Source organism: Anomalospiza imberbis, chromosome 3 (assembly GCF_031753505.1).
Source record: "Anomalospiza imberbis isolate Cuckoo-Finch-1a 21T00152 chromosome 3, ASM3175350v1, whole genome shotgun sequence".
Taxonomy (NCBI): Eukaryota; Metazoa; Chordata; class Aves; order Passeriformes; family Viduidae; genus Anomalospiza; species Anomalospiza imberbis.
In genome coordinates, this window is record NC_089683.1 from 78,408,800 (window position 1) to 78,426,578 (window position 17,779).

The window sequence follows — 17,779 nt, forward strand, 5'->3', positions numbered from 1 at the left end:
TTAGGCCAGAAAAATCAGTTCTCTGCTTAGAAGCTACATCAAGCACACAGTATTGAAAATTTTGTCTCTAGTCTAATACATTCTAGTCAATTGATTCTTTACATAATAGATTCTCCAAATTTTTATCTCTGAACTAGAAATTTAGAAATCACAGCAGTCACCATATTAAATAGGGTTTCTTAACAGCCCAACTCTCCTTGTAACCCTCCGGAAAGTGAAGCCCTCGGTATGATGGAAATTTTTCAGTAAAAACACCTATCAGAAAAAGCAGTGCTCACTCTCCATTACTCACTCCATCACAGTTACAAACTAATTTAAATGCATCATTTTCATTTCACATGAAACTAGTTCTTACTTTTGTAAATGTTACAATCATTTAATCTAAAACCAGAAAAATAACATTTCCCTTTGTTAATTACATAATAGTTCATTCTTTTCTATTTTATCTTTTCCTCAAGCATTATTTTCCATCCCTATTTCTGTACTTATCTCACAGGGATTTGTCACCAGTGTAATGGCCTTTTTTACAAATCCCTTCTTCCCACGTTTTGTGAATTCATATTCTCTAGGTCAAAGACTACAAATCTCTACAGCTTATACTTCAATGTTTTCCTGCAGAAAACTGATCTGCTGAAATCTTACTATTAATAGTGTACAAGAAACAAATTTTCCAAAGAATTCTCCTTGATTATCCTTGGTGTTGACCTGCATAATAAAAATAAAATATTTCCAATGTACTGTGCTGAAACTCTACCCCAATTTGGCTCTACAAACACTTTCTTGCCCTTAAACACCTGAGAGTAATTCTTTTCAGTTTTTATCAGATTTCCCACTGAAAATCTCCTTTGGCAATAAATACATTGGCCTCCCTTAAAATCACAGCTTGTATGCTGACCTGAGGAAGTAAAATATTTATTTTGTATCAGGAGAAAAGAAAAACCCTACTGACAGACTATTCAGTCTTTTTTTTTTCCTGAGTGAATATATATCGGCAAGACCAAGGACCACTAGTTATTGGGACTTACAAAGTTGGCTTTGACTTATTACCTATTCCAGCTTTTGCAAATATAAAGAACCAGTATTTCCATATTTGTTCACTTTTGGTACTTTTAAAACTAAAAGCAGTCTTCAGTCTCATTTCTTGCAAAGGGTAAAGCAGTACAAAAATACCTTCTAATAAAATAATTTTTCAGATATTAAAAGAGACATAGACACAAGCACTTCAATCAGTAACATTTATCTCACTGTTATCGTGTTATTTCCCAGCTATTGTTTTGGTACATCTTCATTTTATTAAAGAAGAAGGCACTATCTACTATATGCATGACTCTGAATTTAAGACAGAATTCATTCTCTGTCTTCCAGTACAGTTCACCATGGTCCTGGAACTTCTGGAACGACAATAACCAATGCATTTAGTGCCTTTTCGTTGCATTGAAAAGCTCATGCATTTGGCAGGCTTTGCACAGCAAGATTCCACAGAGAAAACAGAGAGGACAAAGAAAACTGCTTTAATTTATTTAGCTGATTTAACTTCTTCCCTGTAATAAGCTGATTACCATTACTGATTTGTAACTCTAAAACTATCATAATGATGGCATTTTATATCTTTGCTGTGTATATTTTTATTGTTCTGGAAAATTATTAAAAACTGAAAAGAATGCAAAATCCACTCTGTCTTAATTTGATTTTAAAAAGCCATTTCATGCAATACCTTCCATATTTTTAATAGACTACTACCCTAATGAAACAAAATAAGCATATAGATTTGTGTCACTGAAGGTGAAGAATGATTGAGCCAGAGAGAACTATGACAAATTTAAGCATTTTGAATTAATAAACTTCAATACTCTTATGGTCAGCAAATAATTTTTAAGTGGTTTTGTTTGTTTCATTTATCTGGGTTTTGATGATTTTTTTTTAAATTTGCATCTTTTCTTCTCTTCCTTTAAAAGGTGAATTTTCATCAGCAGTGACAATCAGACTGTCCTTCAATGATACGCAGACTTATTTATTTATTTTTTTTATCCAGAAGGATTCAATGGAAACATGTTTAAGATAACTCTATCTTTAGTACAGAATTCCTGTTTGGTTTTTTTTTAAATTTAAATGTTGGAGTATGATAAATAGTATTTTTCATGTCCTAAATGAAAAAGTTAACTTGACCCTGTTTTAAGACTTTTTAAAGTCTGAAATGGAAATGGAAGTGTGATTAGCAAATAAAGCAAATTATCCAAATTAAACAAAATTACAGGCCATATAATGAAAAGACAACTATCAGAATAAGTTTTGTACTTTAAATTTTCTCTTTTCTTATAGATATCTTAGAAATGCACAGGTCCTGATTGAACATTAAAATTCATATATATTAGGGTTTCAGTCCTAATTTTATAGGGCAAACACAAAAAATATGCCTTTTTGTCCTATCAGCTCCCAAGGAGTTTCTCAATTCTGAATAAATTAGGTCTTAAGCTATGAAAGAAAACACAACTTTGCACCTGCCTGGCAGCTTCTGAAGGCTGGTTTGTGCTTTCAACACACTCTCAATTCCAGATACTTCATTAGTGATTTTTACCAGATCATACATACTGTTGTCCTTTAACCTCGGCATCAAAACATGCCCTGCTGGTATATTAGTTGAGATTACTAATTTTAAGTGTAATTTAAAACATTTAGTAATGAAATATGTAAACAATAATTGAAAGATCAGTGTTCCCTACCCTAGTTATAACCATGTTATCACTCGGACTTTAAACTTTGTTGTTCTATAGGTAGTGCCTGTAACATCAATAGAAATATTGAATGTATCAAGATATTAACATATTTAAGCATTAAATATTTAACAATTCCACTAAATTACCGATTTTAATAATTCTTTGGTATATCAGTTAAACTGTTTAATTTTCTGTTTTATATAGTGGAAGAATGGAAAGCTTCTGCCCATACAACATTTCCCAATCATTTTTCTTTATGATATTCTGGTAACTCATTCTTTCCCGCCCATTACTACCTTGTCTCCAGGCAAACAAATCCATTCTTCACTTTAACTTGTTCCTTAAGTACCCCTACATGTTTAAGCAATCTCAACATCTGAAGTTATTCACATCACAATTACTTTGAATTTAAAAATTACTGCGGAAGAGACTACCTCTTGAACATAATATACTCATATCACCTATACAATCACTTTAATGGCAAGAAAAAGAGAAGGCCAAAACTTTGTAAGGCATGTACACAGAAGAACTTCAGGCACCAGACAACCAATAGTACTTAGTTTTTGCCTAACTCAAGGTGAACTTCTAAGATGCAAGATTATGTTGACAGTTTTAAAGAAGTATGCTGGGGCAGGAGTTAATCAGCATGCTGGAACTGTGAATATTAGTATTTTTTCTGAAGTGAGTCACATAGCAGATTCTTAATGCGCACGATTTGGTTCATTACATCAGGTCCTGCCAATGTGCATTTCACCTTGAAAACAATATCAGCCAACTAAGAAACAATATTCACTTCGGTTGTTCACAGACATTTTACTAAAAAAAGCTTCAATTTCGTTATAATAGGGCTCTTGCAGTGGGTGGGGAAGAAAAGCACATAAAAGGAAATGAGTCGAACAATCCTAAATTAAACACAAAGCATTTTGATATCAAAATTAGCACAAAAAAGGTCAAGGTCATGAGTAGAAGATAACTGGATTCATGACCATCTGACGTAAGATTTCCTTTTTGTTTGAAACACAGAGCCAAGCAGCGTACCAGGCAATTTAGAGCATCCCAATGCAACTGCCCTTTGGGATGTTTTGCTCTAGCCAAACACCACCACCTAGAGAAACGTGGCAAAACATGAGGTCTCCAACAGCACAGCAGCATTACCGACTTCCAAAATGATGAGCTTACTCTTTACTTCTGTACAAATATTGAAGAACAGGAGAAGAAAAACTGAGTGCCAGTGCTTAGGATATGGGTTTCAATGTGCAAACCTATTAATGACTTAAGTCTCCACATCCAGCACAAAATCTTCAGAAAAGTACTTGGTGCATTTTATCTTCTTTATGCCATTTACACTTATTTTTTCATTTATGTTACTTACATGAAATATAATTTTATAGTTATTGCATTATTTTTTTCAAGCAAGTGTACCTTCTTGAATGTTTTTGTTTTCAAATAAAAAGCTACTCCACCTGTCGACTATGCTACTTTTATGATTTATCAAAAGATGTAAGCAGGATTTCCTCTAAAGTCTGTAGAAGAAGCTAGATTTAAAAGTTTACTTGATGAAGGGTGGATTTAAAACCAGACCACTTGTTTTACTGCCACTGGTGAACAGCGGGTATAAAACACTTCGCACAGGGTGCAAAACTCACAGAGGAACTGCATATGATTCAAAATAGTATGGCTGTGGTAAGTTCCAAGCTCTTGTGGTTATAATGCTTTTATAGTTCCCAAATCAGTTTGATCTGGGGGAAGACACAACAGCAGTCAGTGCTGAAAAACAGATCCAAAGACCTCTTGCATCAGCTCTGCTTTCTGTTTTTCACTAAAGGGGGAAGTAAGGACAAGAATGGAGGAAGAAAAGAACAATTATCACTGTCAAATTCAAGCTGAATTACAATATAGGAGAAGCAGACAACTGCCTTGAGATAAGGCAGACTCTGGTTTGTAGTACCTGGCATATGTGCTGAACAGTGTGACTCTTTACCAGCACAAGGCTATTTCAAAATGTGACTTGTTAGCTCACCTTGAGGTACCTATCTCCAGATCTGTAATGATACTTATGACATAAAACTGTAAAGTTTAATCTATTCAAATGTAGCAACAGCTCTATGTCTTTATCCATTCAAATTAGCAATAGACAGGAATAGGTCTCCTCCATGCCATCTGGTCTGTGGAACTAATTATTTTAATTGTTTAATTTCTTGAAGTGAAGCTTATAATATTTATGCCTTCCAGAGCAAAGCTTAGGCAGAATGATGCAAATGTTGTGTCCTGGTACTCATATTTCTCTTTGCAACTTCTTGTCATCACTTTATCTATAAAATAAATGCAGTATTACTGTTCAATATGGCTTAAGGATTCTCCTATCACCACCTTTCAAAATGTCACAACACTGAGTGAAGAGAGTCTAAAGGGAGAAAAGTCTTCAGAACTAAGGCGCAATGGGAAACATTTGGAAAAAAATGGAGGCTTCATATTTTTAGCTTCTTTTAGAAAGTGCATTGATGCTGGAAATGGAAAAGCTCAGGTGTTGAACATAATTATCAAGAATAGTTGAGAAAATATGAAGAAACTTTAGCGCAGAAAGAATGGTTTCATTCTTTCCCCCACACCAGCTAATAGCACTGACCCAAACTGGCAAAACCAAGAGTGCAGTAGAAAACTTCTAGGCAGAAATCACTACCTGGAAAATTAAACCACTCAATATTCTCTTTTTTCCTAGTGGTACAAAACTAGTTCAGTTATTCCGGAATAACTCTTGGCAGACCGGATCTCTGATTCCCCCTCCTCCCTGTCCCTTCCAACCCATAATCACACAGGAGAAGAAAAACAGAAGGAGTCAAGCATCACCACATTATTTTGAAGTGTGCTAATGAGTTTGGTGTATCCTCAGACTCAGTTGTGTCACGTAGTATCTTCTGTCAAATATGTCATCTGTTTAAGTAAAATGAAATACACTCTGGAAGCGCGTGCCTTGAGGCTGAAATCATAACCATCACCAAGAAGTCACTCTCTTTTGAGATTGCTTTCTGAGGTAAGAAGGCTTATTTCTAGTGTTCTGGAGACCTTGTGATCTTGTATAGAATTCAGTAATGAATGGTTTTATAAGACACCTGGCTTTTCTCATCTTCTAAAACACTTTTTTGAACATGTGTTCTGATAATAAATGCAATTCATAATAGTTAAGAACTGTTGGGATATCAGTGCAGAATCTCAGCAGGATAGAAGAGGGTTGTGATTCACTTATTACCCTCCTGAAGGAAGTGATTTATATCTCCCTCAGTTCTCCAGTACATCTCAGATCCCAGTAACTTTCCACTAAAACTTTCAACTTCATGTGAAACAAATTTATTAATTTTTCTCCTCCTTCCTCCCCTCCCCCCTTTCCACCCACAACTAAAAGCAACTATTAAAATCTTATTTAATGTACCCCTAGAGTTCAAGAGGAGATTAAAGAACAGAAACAGGAACTCCTAGTAGAGGGATCCAATAGTTTTGCTGAACAGACAGGTGCTGTCATTCCCTTGGTTATGCTACATGTCTCTCTCTATTACTCCAACTGTGGTTTGAGAAGCCTGATCAGAAAGATATATGACTTGAGAAGTGAAAGAACAGGGAAAAATCTGTTTGCCTCAAACTTCTCTAGATGAGCCTTTTGGGAGGAAGACTGCTCCCTTCTCCTTTTTGAACTCTTCCCTTAAATGTTGAATTTATCCAGTGTAGAACCACCCCCAAATAAAGAAAAGCAGAAAAAGCAATTTGGCAATGAAGTGACTGTTTAGTTTTGAAAATAAAAAGGATATATTTCTATGATAAATGACATAACTTTCTTGCATAACCATTTAAAGCCCATCAACGTGAAATTAACAAAACAGCAAAGTTGTGTTCAAGCTCATAAAACTCAAGACACTAGTTCTGTTAGATCTCTGTCAGCCTTTTGTTAGATCTCTATCAGCTTTTCCTATTTACAGAGGCACTTAATTATTTTTTTCAGATTTGAAAGAGCTGAACACTAACTAGCATATTTCTTTAGTAAGAATAATTTAAACAAAAAAAATTCCTTTTTTATACACACAGAAGAACATTAGTTGCTGGTGAAAATGACACTCTGAAGTATTATTTAAGTGCAAATTAAAGGGCAGTTGACAGAATTCCCAACCACATACATCTGTGTATGACTAAGGATATAAAACAAGATCTCATGTGACCTTTCAATCTTAGGAATAATGATTAGCCTATAATATTGCTAGTCTGCTCCCAGCTCTCCTGAAGTCTTATTAAAACACACTTTTCAAGACACGTTTCTCTGCCCCAACAGGCAAATTCCTTTACTGCCAAGAAAAGCAAGCAGGAGGGAACCATATGAAATACTGCATATGTTGTATGACGTGCTAGGAAAGCCAAGCCATCAGCTTGCAGGCATGCTGTCACCAGGTGTAACGAGCAGCAGAAAACACAGTCAGAAAAGGGGCCCATAACAAGCTGATAAAAGCTGAAAACGCAGGGGTAGCCAGCATAGCCACTCAGGTTAGGGTAGGATACAAGTGGGATATCCCAGGTAGGGTAAACCTGAGCAGGCTGCTGGAGTACCAGGCACGTGGTAGCTTCACCTCTTTCACTGCTGGCATAATACAGCAGTAAATAAATGGTGGTCTTGTTTCTATCCCACCATTTTAATTCATTTTGCTTCATTCTTAAAAATACTTTCAAATCCACTGAAATGGAAGAGTAAAGCCAATTTCATATATCAAGAAGCTACAGTGGGATTATATTCTGTGTACTTTGAACTGGTTTGGTTGTGGGTGGATTTTGTTTTTCTTTTGGTTGTTTTTTTTTGGGTTTTTTTTTTTTTTCAGATCATCCCTCACTTTTCTCATTTTTTCATAGCTCCTAGACCACTAAAATATCCTTGTTTTTTCTCTCCCATCCTGTTACTTGAGTTCTGACTGCACTTTCAGCAGTAATTTGTGGCTTAACAGCTTAGTTCAACCCATCTTCCACTATTAATAGTTTCTGAATTACTTTCTTACAATGAAGGGTAGGTGAAGATCCCCAAACTGATAGAGCAATAGCAGGTTTCTGGTTTTATAAAAAACGTATGCCCATTTGCTCCTGTTTTCTCCCTCCCATTTTTCTTTCTACCCTAGTACTTTTCACCCTCCTGGACCTTCACCCAAATGGAAGAAAAACAATCACACAACCTTAAAAATATCATACTGCATCCAGAGACACATTTTAGTTGTCAGTACCTCTATCTGCATTTTTCTGTATGTTATACTGGTCATGACTAAATATTCTAGTGGAATGTAAAATAACTGGTTTTGCTTTCAAATGCTGTTTTCTTTTCTTAGAAAAATGGTTGAAAAAATTACTGGCTGTAGAAATCTTTAAACTTAGTTTTGCAGATCCACACCCCATTTAAGCAAAAACTGGACAGAGACAATCAGCAGCATCCAGAAAAAGTATCTCCTCCTCACTTGCAGTTAGCTACTAGCTGAAGCACAATTCCAGAGTACCCAGAATGATCACTTCAAAAATCATTCCAAAGACTGCATTATTAGTAGTTCAGATTTTTAAAATAATCAGAAAAAGGTTTTGAAAATGATCATTCCAATTCCTCTTGATGCTTTCCAATTAGAAAAAAGAAAGACTTAAATTTACGAAAACTGTTCGGTGTAAAGTAGGGATATAGTTAGTATTTGGAGTCTGGCAGTAAATTTTAACCAAAATGCTCTCATTTCAAAAAGAGCTGCAAATATTTTCAAGTAATTAAAATAATGTAAACAGACATGGCCAGTCCTACAAAAAAAGGTAGTTGAAAAATGCTTTCTTTGACAAACCAACAATATAGACAGGTTTGCTTTAGGGCTGAAAAGCAGCATATGCCTACTTAGCAATATTCATTTAAAAGATATTTATCAGCTGCAGACGAAGCACAGGAGCAGGTGAGGGTGGAAATGGGGAACCGAAGAAAAATTAGAGTAGAATAAGACAGGAGAGTCCCAGCATCAGTAAGTTAGAGCCTATAACGGCTCATGCACTTTTCAGACAACCCTAAAGGAAGGCAGAAGGTTTATCATGTCTTATTCAAGCTGTTTTACACAGTTTTTTTATAATTCCTTTAAAATATTGATATTGCAAACAATCACGTTTACACCTCCTCCCTTAATCTAGCATAACTAGTCTTTCTACAGCACTCTGAACAAGTAAATAATGAAATTGTAAAACAAGAACCCATTAAATCCATTTGTATGAAAATTCTGTGGGTTTGAAATCCATTTTCTACTGATAAATAGTTGCAGAATTCACTTGTCTCTGACATCTTAATGAAAATTATACATCAGCATCTTCATGAAGATGATATATCAAAAATTACTTGTGCTGTGTATGAAAATAATACCATTCATGGTATCTTTTCTGATTCCTTCTTGGCACTGTTAGAAACACTGATATTAAAAAAATTCTGATCCAATGGAACTCAGGAATGAAAACCTTAACTAGAAAGTTATTCAAGTTATTTGATTAATTTAGTACATATAAATCATTAAACAACTTGTAACAATTTTTGGAAACTGAACTTGTTACCATCATATCAACACAAATACTCAATTATATCCAAATGACTAGAATGCTTAATGAAAGAAAACATAAACCTATTAAGATTAAAGGAAATATTTAAAACCACAGATTCTGTGTCTACTTTGGGGTCATCTCCCAAAATGTCACAGCCCACACTAATCAAATCCTTTGCATTGCTGCAGTTGCAGCACAAGAAGTCAGATAAATGGACTTGCTAAGAGAACCCCTTCATGAAGACTTCTGTCATGAGACTGTCAAACTGTCTAATATAACAATTTCCAGTACTCAGGTTTAATCAAGCTAGACAAAAATGTTGGAGGCACTCCAACTGTTTTATGGCTTAGGGCATCAAGGATCCTGAGATCACTTCCCAAGTGCTGTCAGATTCTACATCTCCCAGATTTGGAATCATGGCTTCCCTGCCAGTCTCCTAATGAATGACCACAGTAAATTCCTCTACAGCAACTCCATGTCTTCATCAGCAAAAGAAAAATGCAGCACCACATCCAAAATGCCCTCCTTCAAAGACTCAATCATCATAATGATTTTAAATGAAACATCAGATTTTCAGGATTTAAATACATAGCACCATAATGATAACTTTTTTACATTCCTGGCTGGTTTAGCCAGCAGGAGTGTTGCCTGATGGACATAGACAAATGCCTATTCATGTGTGACAACATGACTTAACTGTACAAAGATGACAAAGGGCTAACAAAACTGTAATATGAAGGTAAAAAGGAATCTAAAAGAATCTTGATAAGGCCTACAGACCTTTCTTTTGAAAAATTAATTTAAAAAAATCCTACAAGAGGACACATTTCAGGATTTTAACATTTCTTTTTTGTATTTGAAAAAACAATCTTCTCTTTGTTTGGACTAAGATTATTTAAATAATCACTGCCTCAAACTTGCAATAAAAATACTAATCACCAACTATCACATCAAAATGGTAAATTGAAATTGCTGGTTTATTCGTGAATGTGTTTTCTTGTTCTCACAATACCAATGACTATTTAAAAGTTTCAGTGTTTTATAGAGCTGATTTATTTGAAAAGAAAAAATTGAAAAATTTGATAGCAGTAGCAGCTTGATGTTCAGGAATATCTGCATGTACTCCTCAGATCCTAAGTCAGAAACTACAGGTACAAAATTAGACTTTAATTTCAATCTTCCAAAACTCATCATGTTGTTGAAAGTGATGATTTATTACTTGTACATATAAGCTTATCTCAAGACTAGCAGACACAGAAGGGTTTGTGGTTTATGCATCTAATTTATAGATATAATTAGAAAATTATCTCATACAGTTTGCAGGGAGGAACTGCAAAACCTCCTAACTCCTGCCTGTTTGAATTTGATTTTATATATATATAATCTCTCTCTATTTATCTATATACACATATACGTATATATAATCTCTATATATATACATACATATATTACAATAAGGCAGCTCAGAAGTTCAGAAGTCTTACCTGAGTCTGCTTCATTGCCCGTTCCATTCTGCGAGTGCTTCCTTTCTCCAGTTTGGTCCGAAGGAGTAAGGCTGATGTCTGAATGGCCCAGAACTTTGGCTGGGAGAGCAAGCACTGCAGAGAAAAAGAACATTTTGTCATTACTTCACTTTTTTAAAGACATTGAAGATGGTAAAATTTTTAACAGTGGTCTCAAGCATGAATGCTGTTTCCTATTCTGAAAGTCAAATATATGGCTGGAGGACTTATTTGATGAACTGAAGGCTGTACAAATTACCTTCATCTATTTTCAACATAAAAAGTGGCCTTCAAAACCACTTCCTCTTTCTCAGCCATGCAGTGCTGTGTTTACATGTACCCATATGGTGCATAGGCCAAACTGCACAAATTAAAATGGCTACTGAGAATCAAAGGAAAATGAAGAATTTGATCCTGGGCTGACTGGCTCAGTCTTCTCCACACCTGCATACTGGGTAGCTGTAGACAGCTGCAAGGATCCTACTTCTGAAGGCTAAACAAATCCAGCTCTCTCTTGGCCTCTTCTCATATGCAAGGTGCCCTGATGCCCATATTAACAGCCCTTCCACATGAAAAATGTTGAATTTGCTAAGAATCTGAAGAACATTAATCAATCTAGAACTTGCCATGACTTCATAATGACAGGAAGAATTTCTGACTTTAGTAGAGGTATAGGGACTATGGAATAATCTATGTAAGCAGCTTTCCTAAAATAATTTTAGGTTATCACTTGGAACACACTGCATTGATGCCAGGAACTTAGTGCCAGTCTCCAACCACTTATTTTCAAGGAAGTCCAATAGAAGACATGCAGCCAATACAATTTTGGTATCTCTTAATAATTTACAGACTGCCTGGACTCTTTCCAGTATGGCTGTAGACAGAATATACCGTTTCTGAAAAGTGAGACAGCAGGAAAGCTCTCTTGCTAATTTTACTGACACTGCAAATACAATCCATCTTCTCTGAGAAAATATATTTGTCTATAGATATTTGTAGACTGAAGAAAAAGCCCCAGTGGTTTTATTCTTTCCTCTCAAAGATCTCCCAAAGCATTAAAAAGCATAATTTGCTCATGGTTTGTGTTTAATGCCTGACAAATTTCTGTCATGTTGTAATCTGGTTTTGTTTTCCCTAGTGATTTCAAAGGAAAGGAAGCAGAAAGAAACAATCTAAAAAAATATCCTCCCAACAAAACTACAATAGGAAGAGAGACAACAATGAAAGCAAAAATGAAGGCAGTGTGAAGGCTTGCACAACCAAATACTCAACTAATCCTACCCTTTGTGAGCGAGAATCTCTGCTCTGACTCTTTCGTGACTTCGACTCAGTCTTAGATTAAGAGGCACCCAAAGGCTTCTATACTCTCCTCTATGTTCTGAGGATCTGGAATTAATTAAGGGAACACAATCACAACATTCTCTATTCTGTAGACTGCCAAGTGCCCTTTTACAAACTATAATCACTAATTCTGTTAACTGATGTATGTCCTAGTTCTAGAAGCTATCTCTCCCCTGTTTCATCAAACTTCAATCAAATACCTATTTTAGTTTCGTCTTAAGACAAACAAAAGCAAGGTATTCCTAGCACAGGACATTGGTGTCTGAGTTTATTTTTTAGCAGCCACATCAGGTAGCTGCTAAATCAAACACCTTAAGAAATTGCTTGGGCAAACACTGCAACAATGTTTCCATTACCTTAAAAGCTTATTTTGTGGGAAAGGTCACCCTTTTCCCCATTTTCTCCACTATTAATATTCTGTCATACTACTTACTTTTTTACTTCAAGGGATTTTTTTCTGTGCTACCTGGTGGTAGACATCAGTATTAACTTTGCAAAAGAACAATGACAACTAAAAGTCTTGGCTAATAACGCTCCTAAAGATATTTTCAGGTCTGATTACTGCCCTTGTTCTCCCACTGGTTCACCTTAGCAAGTGGACCATGGAGGGCAGAGTACAAAGTTTCTTGTCCACAGCATCCAGCTCTGCAGGAGAACCGGCAGCCCAGGAAAGCCTCTCCTCTGTCTCTGTGTCTCCCACACCACCATCTAAGCAGTGATTTAAGCAAGCATGCTGCATGAGCTGTGTAGAAAGTCAAATAGGGAGGGAGGAAATCTGAAGAGAAAAAGGGTGGAAGACAAGCAGAGATAATTACGTTTCACTCCTCGGCAGGAGCAATGACAAGTCATATTTTGAATAACAATCCTGCTTTTTAAAGGTGTTCATGAAATAAAATGAAAGGTATACCTGCTGTAAACTTACAGAAGCAAAATTTAATTTTTCCAACAGTTTTATTGATACAAGAAAACATTGCAACTGCACAAGACAATGAGAAGCAGACCTAGTTTGCATTTAAGAAGCACTTGTAATTTTATACCGATACAGAGCTCAAAATCCTGTGCCAGAATTCAAATGCTCACCTTTTCATTGCCTAATTATAAAGCTTAAAGCACCACAAAAAACCCCAAAATAATACATGCATAAAGGGCACAAATGTTTATACTTAAAGGCTGTAAAGAATAGTTTCAGAACATCTAACCATAACTATTAAGCAAGCTTTAATCTTATACCCAGAATGTCCAAATATTCCAGATAATAATTCCTTTCTCCTAAGATCCAAAGCTTTATATTTTCACCTGAAGCTAAATCTAGGCTCTGTTAATAGGACTATAGGTTAAAACAAAACATATGGGGAAAAAAAAAACTTAATCAAGAACATGAAAGTTTTGTCAAACATACTTGCAAGTTCATTATACTGCACTAAGGGCAGCTAAGAAAATTAACAAAATAATTCTGAAGCAAAACCACTATTGAGAATCTTCACAAGTCATCTTTGTTCTTACTTTAGGGAAAGAACAATAAAATAAAGAAACAGGAAGATTAGACAGGCTGAGAAGAAATGAAAGGAAATAAGGTTATGCAACATTCTCTGTACAGAATAGGATATTTTCACATGGGAAAAGTAATTTTCCAATTCTTTCACACATTTTTTTTCCTACAAACAATATCATCCTCTCCTATCATATCAGAATGTAAAAAAGAAGATGACCAACGAATTACACAAACCAGAATATTTAATTCAATATAACTTCCTCATATAACACTCAAATGAAACAAGATGATGCTGCAAGTCTTAATAGCAAAGTAGTCCATTATTGTATAACACTTATAACTATGTAAGAACAAAAGTCAAGTTTTGTTCTTGGAACAAAATTTCTCCAAGCAACCTGTCCCAGATTGCTTAAGGAAGTTATTGATACCCTATCCCTGGATGTGTTCAAGGGCAGGTTGGATGGGGCTTTGAGCAACCTGGTCTAGTGGAAGGTGTCCCTGCCCATGGCAGGGGAGTTGGAAGAGGATGGCCTTTAAGATCCCTATCAACCCAAACCATCCCAAGTAATGGTTTGGTTGATTCCAAGTAATACCTGAATTGTGAGATAGATGAAATTAGTAATGACACCCAGATCAAACTCAGCCACAGATTTCTGCCAAATCCAAAAATCAGGTACCATTAACAAACAATTTCAGCCTCAGTATTCAGAATTTAACCTAGGTGTAAAGCACTCCCTGATCACTCATAAATGTCTGTCAGAGAAACAAAGAACCGCATCAGTCAGTCACGACTTACAGAAGGTTAAGATTGGTCAAAGCAACTCTTTTGCCTTCCTGCATCTACTATTTTAAAAAGTTGGAGCTCCTATAGAAATTCTTCCTATCATAAAAGTCAGGAAGAGCTTACTTGGGCATATAAGAAATGCTAGAAAACCTGGAACAGGTAAATATGATTGTTGTTAACTGCGGCACTAATTAATTTTAATGTTTTCTAATTTTTCCTTATGATAAATCTATGCAGTAAGGCTATTGTTTTACTTCTGAAGCTTGTTCACTGATAAACTATCAGTAGCCTAGCAAAGTACTGTGATTGCTATGATGGAGCTATCATCTGAAAATGGACTTGTAAACTAAGCAATTTTAATTGCAACCAGTTGTGGAATTCCTAAGAATTTGCACATCAGTCCATCAGTGAACCAAAAATATTCTGCTTATTGACCAAATTGCCAGGATGTGGTGAAATTATTTAACTGAAGTCACAGGCATGAGGCACCCTGAGGATAGCTCTGTTCCTCTGTCATGCCTCCAAAGACATGACCCTTAGTTCAGATTCAGCTCAGGTTATTTGCTAACTTATTTTAAGTTACAAACAAACAAGCACAAAACACTGGGGAGGATTTAGACAAAAAAAAAAAAAGAAATATATTCCTTTTTAGTTCTTTATATTATCCATTTCAGTTAACATACTTCAGGAGCTTTGTTGTTTAGTTTTTAAAAAAACCACGCATTTTCAAATTACTCATGGGGATTACTTCATCCATAGTCCAATAGTCTTGTCAATAGCCAAGAGTCAACAGTCTTATCAATAGTCTTGTTTCATGTAACTACGTATATCGTTATTTGATGATTTTCAGTAATTCATTCAGATAATTAACATGAAACCCTTATTTCTTCAACACATCCCAAGGCAAAATGGCTCTTCTGTAAAATGAGATACCACCATGGCTTATTTTCCACATTCTTTATCCTGCACAATAATCAGGTGAGTACATAAAAAACCCACTAGTATGACTGAGGCATGAACACAGAAAATGTTCATTTGCCTTGTATACATATCTGCTAATCTCTGCTGAATGACTTTATTACTGAAAGCTGACTTAAAAGTGTTTAATTTGTTTTTATGCACACAGTAAAGAATTAGCAAAAACTTCTATGGAATTCATGACTAAGAAAAAGGGAAAAAAATCAGTATAATATTAGGGAGAAAGTGATTTGCTTTCCACATGTTATTCTCATCCAAATAATCTGACACTTAAGTTTCTGTATAACTAATGCAAGTTTTTCTTCTAGAAAGTCATGTTCAAATGACATTTAATTTGAATTTTTTTTTTTGGAAATTTCTCCTAGCACTAAACTGGTGACCAAAATAGCAAAATGAAATAAAATTAAAAATAATCAACTTAGAGAAAAACCTGAAAGACACCAAATTATTGTGGGAAAACTTCCTTTCATTAAATCTGTGTTTTTTCAACAGAATAGTGTTTCATAAAAGATACTCCTTGCATTTCTGGAAAGAAGTATGTACAGAAAACTCTGCCCTAAGTAGCTAAATGAACTTTATGGAACTATTTTTAATTGCCTAGGAAAGATTAAGGCAATCCAAGGTACAGAGGGATGCAAAAATAATAGAAGTTTTGAGAAAAGTCATTAAAATATTAACTCCTTTACTAACCAAGCTCAAATACAGATGATCTGCAGTAGTACTGGCAGCATCTGGTTGAAATGGGATTTGTAACTTTAAACAATAATTCTGTTAGAACCCTGTAAGTTAAAATAAAGTACATTTGTGACTAAGTGGTTTCCAGTACCAGAGCACTTTTTATGTTTTAGTGAAAAACACAAGTATCAAGAGGGCAAGAAAATACTAAATTTCTAGTTACAATTAAGCAACAGAACCATGGCTTGGCAACAGAACAAGTCAGTCAGTATGACCACTTTTAGCTTTTCTGCTTAGTGTAGGAACATGTAAAAATTTCCTGTTGGCTCAAGCAGATCAAGTATGTTCAAATCAAGTATACATACCTATTCTGCTGTACATGCCCATCCTAGAGATTTGAAAATAAATAGGAACCAAAAGAAGATTTTATTATATGGCATCACTAACAAATGTATGATGCTGAGGTTTCACAGAACTCAAATTCCTCCTACTAGTGTTTTTATTCTTATCACAAAACTCAACAGTTTACTAATCCTTCAGTGACCACAAATTAAGAGGAAACTATAATAACTACACACATACACAAATCCTCAAATCAATAAACCACTAAAATTCATTACTGTTTTCTAAAGAGGCATATTTAAATGGGCAAGGAGTAATATTTGATGTTTAAGCTGATTTAATGTGTACGACAAAGGATAAAAATTGCCTAGCAACCAGCTAAGGAGTTATTTTATCTCATTTTATCTATATTTAAATTAAAAGTTTCTATTTTGCAATTATCACAGTACATATGCTCTTTATACACAGAAATGAAATTTCCAAAAAATCTAAAAATGCATTCAGAGTTGCAGAACAGTACATAATAATTACAATAAAAAAGTTTTTTTCTTTGATCCACCATTATCCTTAGTTCAATGCTATCCCCAAGACCTTCCCTCTTTTTATTTTCCATTATTGTTATACAGAAATCCTCTCTGTTGTTATGTGTCATGATATATAATTACTGTATGTGAATCTCTAAAGGTATTTTTATGTAACTGCATTGAAATGGAACCATAAATTAAAATGTGTATCTGTAAACACCCGTCTGATTCATCCCAGACAAAGACTCAATGCTATCATTTCAGAGAGGTTTTTTTTTTTCTCATACTAACAGAGGAGTTCCTCCAGTGTCCTCATAAATCATAATTTTATTGAAATTGAATAATCTGAAGTTCAGACAGAAACAACTCCATTATTCTATACTTAAATATATATATGAAATACTTTTCATTTCTTTGAGGGTATCACCTTAACACATGACAACTTCACTTTAGGTCTGACATTCTAACAAAACCTGACAGCCAATAAAGATTTCCTCTTGGACAGTAAATTGGAAGAGGCAGCAACAAAACACAACACATCAAATTCAAGCCTATTGACTTTACTGCTTCTACAGGAGAACTTCTACTCATGGAATCCACAGTACAATCCCCAATTTATATAAAAGATAAGTATGTGATAGTTCTAAACGAACAACAGTGGTTAACTTGGGAACAAGCAAATAGAATGATGAAGTAAATTATTTCAAACCATCCTCTATTTTCAGCTTTTGTAATCCATAATCATCGGCATTCCTTTAGACATGAGCAATCAGGCTGTATATTCTCCAGTCACATTTTATTAGCTATGAACACCTTCATATTTTCTAAGGTCCAACAAGAAAAAAATTACATTAGGA

The 17,779-nt window shown here is 34.9% G+C and overlaps 1 protein-coding gene across 1 annotated transcript in view; it reads right to left on the reverse strand.

Annotated features, from left to right (window-relative positions):
* TTC27 (tetratricopeptide repeat domain 27) overlaps positions 1–17,779 on the reverse strand; it is a 114,275-nt gene that overhangs the window by 43,713 nt on the left and 52,783 nt on the right. Inside the window, exon 10 of the mRNA XM_068185296.1 lies at positions 10,769–10,882. Coding sequence (XP_068041397.1) covers positions 10,769–10,882 — 114 coding nt within the window. The remainder of the gene's footprint in view (positions 1–10,768; positions 10,883–17,779) is intronic.